The following is a 6,304-nucleotide window of genomic DNA, read 5'->3' on the forward strand; positions in this document are numbered from 1 at the left end:
AAATAAGGTAGTACAAGTAAGGAAGAGAGTAGAAGAGACAGCACCTGAGCCAAGGAGGTACATGATCAAAGTTATTACCTGGCACTGCAGCACTGCAGTCCACATCCTTCCCCTATCCCTTTCCCTCTGCTCAACAACTACTACTTCCATTGTGTCCAGAGGTACTTATCCCCTCCTGCGTTGTGTTGTCTTCCTCTCTTTTCCTTCTTCTACAGCAACTCTCCAGGACTAAAAAGGAAATTTGAAAAAGTTATTACAATAAATTAAAAGCTACATATATTAAATATATACTGTGTGATTTATTAGCTGATGATGTTTTAATTTATAATCTTACATAATTTACAAAACAACTCCTATGAGGCAGTACTACTATCCTCATTTTTCAAGTAAGGAAACAAACTTAGAGAGTCAAAGATGTAGGTTGAAGCCACCCAAGCAGTAAATGGCAAAACTAGGATTGCAGTCAGGACTGGCTGACTCCTCAACCTATGCTTTGAACCTCTCTTCTAAACAATCACTGCCCCCCTTTTTTTTAACTGATAAGCTTGAAAATTCTCACATGTTGGGCATTTAAAGATAGAGATTATAGGAGCCATTATATGAGTTTGTAAATTAAAGTTTTGACAACCAAGAACAGAGGTGCCTGGACTTAGCCACACTTGCTTGCCAAATTATCTGCTTTAGGACTAAAATTTTTGAAATGTGGGGCTTGAAGGATGTTGAAGGGACAGCCCTCCATCCAGCATTCTTGTCTGTTCTCTCTCAGGTCATCCATCCCTTAGGGTCCATTTCCAACCATTTGCTTGAAACTGTATATCCCTAGGTGAACAGAAGGCTGGGACTGCCACTCCCACAAATCACCAACAGGTTAAGGAGGATGGTGGGAGTATCCCACTAGAAGGAGGTGTCTGTGAACTGTGCTCTCTTGAGCCTTGTGTCCCAAAGCAGCCTTAACTCTGCTTGTAGGTGGTATATTCTATGTTGATTTACCTGCAGAGGTGGTTTCATGAGGGGTTCCCTGGCCACAGGGCCCAACTAAGAGATGATGCCAACATGTCTGGTGCTGTAGGGGAAATGATCAGAGCAGTGAGCATCTGGGGAGATTTTAATGTTCCTGGAAGAAAGCAACATGAGCATTACAACTGTGGCAAGAAAACTCTAACACTAATTCTTAAAATTTAGTGTAATTAACTCTCACTTCTGAAGGAGTTCATTAACCCATTTATGCCAGAGGTTGCACATTTTTTTGTGAAAAATCAGACCTTGGCGATGACCTTGAGCCGTAGGATATAAATAACTCCCACAAGCTTAGCATTCCAATGGAACACTAGGCATAAATGGGTTTTATGAACAGAGATTCTAGGTTCTGTTTACAGACATTCTGATTATGTAAATGTGGGATGTGCCCAGGAGTTTGAAGTTTTGTAAGCACTACAGGTGATTCTGACACAGGTGCTCTAAGGACTACACTCTGAGATAAACTGCTGTGATCTCTTACAAGATAGCCCAGCCAGCAAATCTGCACAGAGGAGAACCCATATTCTACAAGAATAGCTTGTTCAAATATCAATGCTAAGTTCTAGGTTGAGTGGTTACTTTGAAATAGGGCCACTAGGCTTTCCAGAAGTTGCCAGGTTTACAAATGTTGAAGTGGTGGGGGGCGTTAGTATTTTCCTGATGTCACCAAATAGACCCTCAGAGGAATAACGGCATCTCTCACTGCAGTCCACATTCCACATTAAACCTCTTCTACACAAAGTGATTGTCTAGAGTGAAGACCTTCTTGGCAAGATGCTACTTCCAGTGCTTAACTTACATTTAGTGATACACTGACGATAATTTTCCTTACTGTGGATTTAGTTGATTTCAAAAGGTATACTTTCCTTCATGTAACTAAATTGGTTTATTTCAAGCTATTTTAAAAATGAATTTAAAAACAGCATTCAAGTGAGATATTATGGTTATGATTAGGCCATTTAATTAGACATCCAATCACAATGCAAACAGCTACTGATTATTTAAGAAATATACCTTTACAAACGTTCGTGTTCTTCAAACAAAACTAGGTCATAAAATGTACTACGTTAAATCAACACTGCTATATTTCTTCTAGAAACCCTATCACTTGTCTTTGTCTCTTTTCAAATGCGTATACCTGTTTTAAAGCATAAACGTTTAGGCTAGATACTGGAACTAAGCTCTGTTTTTCTGCCAGTTCTTTCTTTGATACCTTCATTCTCTCCACTAAAGCATGATCATCATTCTCTTTAAGGTGGACAAGGTGGACTTTCAATTATTCTCATCTGAGTATTTTATTCAGCAAATATTTGTTGAGTATCTATATTTATGCACTTACTTTTGTAAAGCACTTTTGTAAAGCACTTTTGTTGCTATAAGCTCCATGAAGAGAAAATGCCCAGTGGAGTACCTGAAATCTAGAATTCACTCTCATGAAATGGTGAGAAAACTGAAAGACTTTGTCATTTACAAAACAAAATAATTTCTCCTGTATACACTACTGACAAAGTACACATACAATATTTAAGATAATTTTGGTTATGAAAAATGTCTGATTTTACTGTTTAGAGAAAAAAATGTAGGTTATCATGATAACCAAAAGTTTACACACCATTGTCTTGCAATACAACCTGTGACGACAATATTTCAATACCATTGCTGGACTAAACCTTTAACATTAATTATTTATCAAAATTATACATGCCACTAACACATCTCAACAAAGAAGATTATGTAAGTGAGCTGCCTTGGCGTCAGTAATACTGAACACAGTAGCTATTTTCAATCCTTCATTAAAATTAGATCAAGATGTACTTGCATTATGTGTTGCTGTTCCTGTAAGGAAGACTTACATTAGTTTAAGATTTACTTTGGGTATAAGTGATATTTTCTTCTCGTTTTTGACATTTCTTTTTCTTCTTTGTCCCCTCCTCCACTGCCCGCACCCCCCCAACCAAAAAAAGTTTTCAGTATAATACAGAAAACAAAAACACAAACACCTGCCCTGTTCACTCTCTCTTATGCATAATAAATGCTTTGTTCTCCCCCTCAACTGGATCCGGCAGGGATCGCCCGGGGGCACCTGCCACTTCACCCTCAGACTTGGCTCTCTGTCCCCACCCTGGCCCCTAGGATTCCAAATGGTGCAGCAAAATACGACAATCCTAAGGTTCGTAAAACAAGCAATGGGTAATTTATTTTTCAGTGAAGGAAAGCCTTTAAATATTAGTGTTTTAAAACATCAGACTTAAAAGTTACTTCTGAGTAGGCTGAAAGGTGAATCCAGGCGCATGTAAACATATCCTGGCCTACCGCTTCATAACTCGCGCACCGTGTTGAGGCCCTAGGAAAATCTCAAAAACGGAGATGTAGTCTAAAAACTGGACGAAACCATAGACCACGTTGCTGTAGCCCCACATACTACCCACGAGAAAATCTAAGTGGTAAAGTCACTGGTCCAAGGTCAAGCTGGGCCAGTCGCAGGCAGGGCTAGTCCACGACCTTCTAACCTTTCCATCTCCTACCCAGCCGCGCACAGGCCCTTGGTCGCGCCGGCCCCCGAAGGGTTCCCACGGATACGGTTCCCAAGTCAGTGGCATGTCAGTGCCCTTCAAGCTACCGCACTTTTGTTTGTTCTCCCCGCCAGCTCCATAAAGTATTAAAGGCTCTTTCCATGCCTTCCTCCCAAGCCCAGGTGCCCTAAACCACTTGAGCCCACCGCGCCCAAAGCCGACTCACCCGCAGCCCGAGGTGCGGGAGCCCTCGGACGGACTCCGGCCCTCCCCGCAGTCCCCGCCGGCCGCGCTGCGGCCCCGGCTGACGACGAGTCGAGAAAGTCACCCGCGGTGACCGCGGACGCGAGGGGCGGGACGCGTCGCGCCGCGCCGCCCCGCGGAGGCGCCGCAAACTTTTCCCGGCTCGCAAGTTGCCGGGATCTGCGGCCGCGGACCGACTTCCTTCCCCGGCCACCGGAGCGAGGGGGCGCCCCTACCCCGGGAGGGGGCTGGGCGAGCCGGGAGACGGTCAAGTTGGGGTCGGGGGAGCGCGGGCGCCCCGCACTCTGGGGCGCGCGGGGCCGAGCCCGGCCGCATTGTCTGCGCGGCCTCGGAACAAGCACGGCCGGCGGTGGCACCCGTGGGCGCGGGGAGGAGTTGCCGTCCCCTTTCGCCGCCGCCGCCCACCGCGTTCTTTGTGTGTCTCTCGCCGCCCTCCGGCCGCTTCGCCGCTCGCCTGACAGCTGATGGGCTCACCGCGCCGGGTCCCGCGTCCTCTCGGCCGCAGCCGGCGGAGCCCGGCCCGGCAGGAGGAGGAGGGGAGAAGAGGAGCGTTGACAGATGCTGTCTTGGAGCGGCCACCGCCGGGGGAAAAGCCTGGACTGCCTCGGCGAGAAGCGGCCGGTACGCAACCGGCCCTAGCTTCGTATTCGCCTCAAAGACCCCAATTGGCTTAGGAGACCTTCCCTCCGCAGCAGCCGGCGCGGCTCCGCTCTTGCGCCCCGCGCCCGGCTCAGCGGACTAGCGCGCCCGGTCAAGAATCCTGGGGAACCCGCTCCGCCCCCTGGCTCCAGCGCCCTCCAATGATGTCGGCGTACAGAGGGCTGTTCTGCCCAATCAGGTGTCGGAAAGCCCAGCCAGTCCCCGGGAGTGTAGCCAATAGAAGGCGACTCCGGCAACACACCCGCCCTGATCCATTCGGAACAAACCGCTCCGAGCCCGGTGGTGGGACCGATCCTGGGGCCCAGATCAAGCCAAGTCCGGCCAAAGCTGTGTCAAAGTAAGAATCTGAAGACAGGTCCGGTGCTTAAATGACTATTATTCTAAAGAGTTGAAGAGGGGAACGGTGGACGCACAATATCTTTACCCTTGGCTTAAAACGCCTTTTCTGGCAAAAGTTTCTATGTGAAAGAAAGCTGAACAAACACGTTGTAGCACCATTTAAGTGAAGGCCTTTCCTTTTAGAACACTGCTTTACAATGCCTAATCAGCCGGCGCTCAGGTTGGTGCATTTAGAGTCCCGAGCGTTTGTGTTCCTAATAAGTTTTGCCAGAATGTCAGGTATCTGAAACAGGTTAGTTTCTATCCTGCCCCAAAACACAGACTGTCACTGGCACCACCATGTTGTGTTTTTTTTCCATGAATGAAAATATAAGAGTTCTGTATGTAAATCATCTTTATTGTGAGCTTTATTTCTATAATAAAGTCAAACTATCTTCAGTGGAAGTTGGATGAAATACCGGAAAAGAATGTAGAGATAGATGATAGATATGTAGGATATCTCTATCCGTCTGCCACCCATCTATCTATCAAGAAAGGACTTGAGTAAAGCACTGGCTATAAAAGACTGTACCTTTTGATCACAGGACCTTACAAATAATAGGCACACTAGTTATTTGTTTATTTGATTTGAATAGGATGACTCATTTGTTACTGTTCATATGAAGTTTATAAACTTCATTGAGTTGTTTACTGAAAGTGGACTACACCATGACGAAAACAGTATTTGGCAACACATATTTGCATATTTTAAAATAAAATTACAGTTATTTGTACTTCAAATAGTTACGTCAGTTTATTTCTTCGGGTAATAAACTGTGCATTTTAAAATTTTTGTACACATGTGGCATGTTCCTTTATAAATTATTTTGATGACCAAATACATTTTTTAAAGGATGATCTGTACAATGAACGGAAAGAAGAGAGAGATCCCAAACAAGAAAAATATGGCTGTATTACCTCCTTGCTTTCGTGATTGAAACTCGCCACGCCTTACCACATTAAGTTTGGGGGATAACATGACCCCTGAAATGAAGTTTTATCAACAGATCCAGGTTCTGGATTGACCTTGAGCCAATCTCTTAATGACTAACTCTGTTACAAGAGAACAATATGCCTGGCTCTACGACTGCCTCCTTGGGGTGCTGTAAGATCCAACCAAGATAGTGTTTGTCAAGCACTTTGCTTTCTGTAAAATACTGTGCCAAGTGCAGAACAGTCTTAAATGTGTTATTATTCTCTGCTTATTATCAGAACATTAATATTTCCTCGACTGCACATTTTTTCAATCTGAAGTATATTTTTGAGCCCATCAGTTTTCTCTCAAAATAGATCTGAATGAAACTCCTGCCTGCTCATTCTAGATCAAAGCAGTACTTTTAGGGTTTCTTTCTCTTTTTTAATGGAGAGGATGTTAGAAGGGAAGAATACTGAGGAAAGAATTCTGGATGGAAAACGAGAAATTTTATTCACTCTTAGTGTATTCCTCTTAGTATATTCCTCAAAAATAAGAT

The 6,304-nt window shown here is 44.7% G+C and overlaps 1 protein-coding gene across 1 annotated transcript; it reads right to left on the reverse strand.

The window, feature by feature from the left end:
- Positions 1-1,020: 1,020 nt before the first annotated feature.
- LOC112133792 (putative uncharacterized protein encoded by LINC00472) lies at positions 1,021-4,109 on the reverse strand. Its single transcript, XM_024248507.3, is given in 3 exon segments — positions 1,021-2,435; positions 3,757-3,900; positions 3,903-4,109. Coding segments are annotated over 3 exon segments (396 nt in total). The 3' UTR covers positions 1,021-2,390.
- Positions 4,110-6,304: the final 2,195 nt, after the last annotated feature.

Source organism: Pongo abelii, chromosome 5 (assembly GCF_028885655.2).
Source record: "Pongo abelii isolate AG06213 chromosome 5, NHGRI_mPonAbe1-v2.0_pri, whole genome shotgun sequence".
NCBI lineage: Eukaryota > Metazoa > Chordata > Mammalia > Primates > Hominidae > Pongo > Pongo abelii.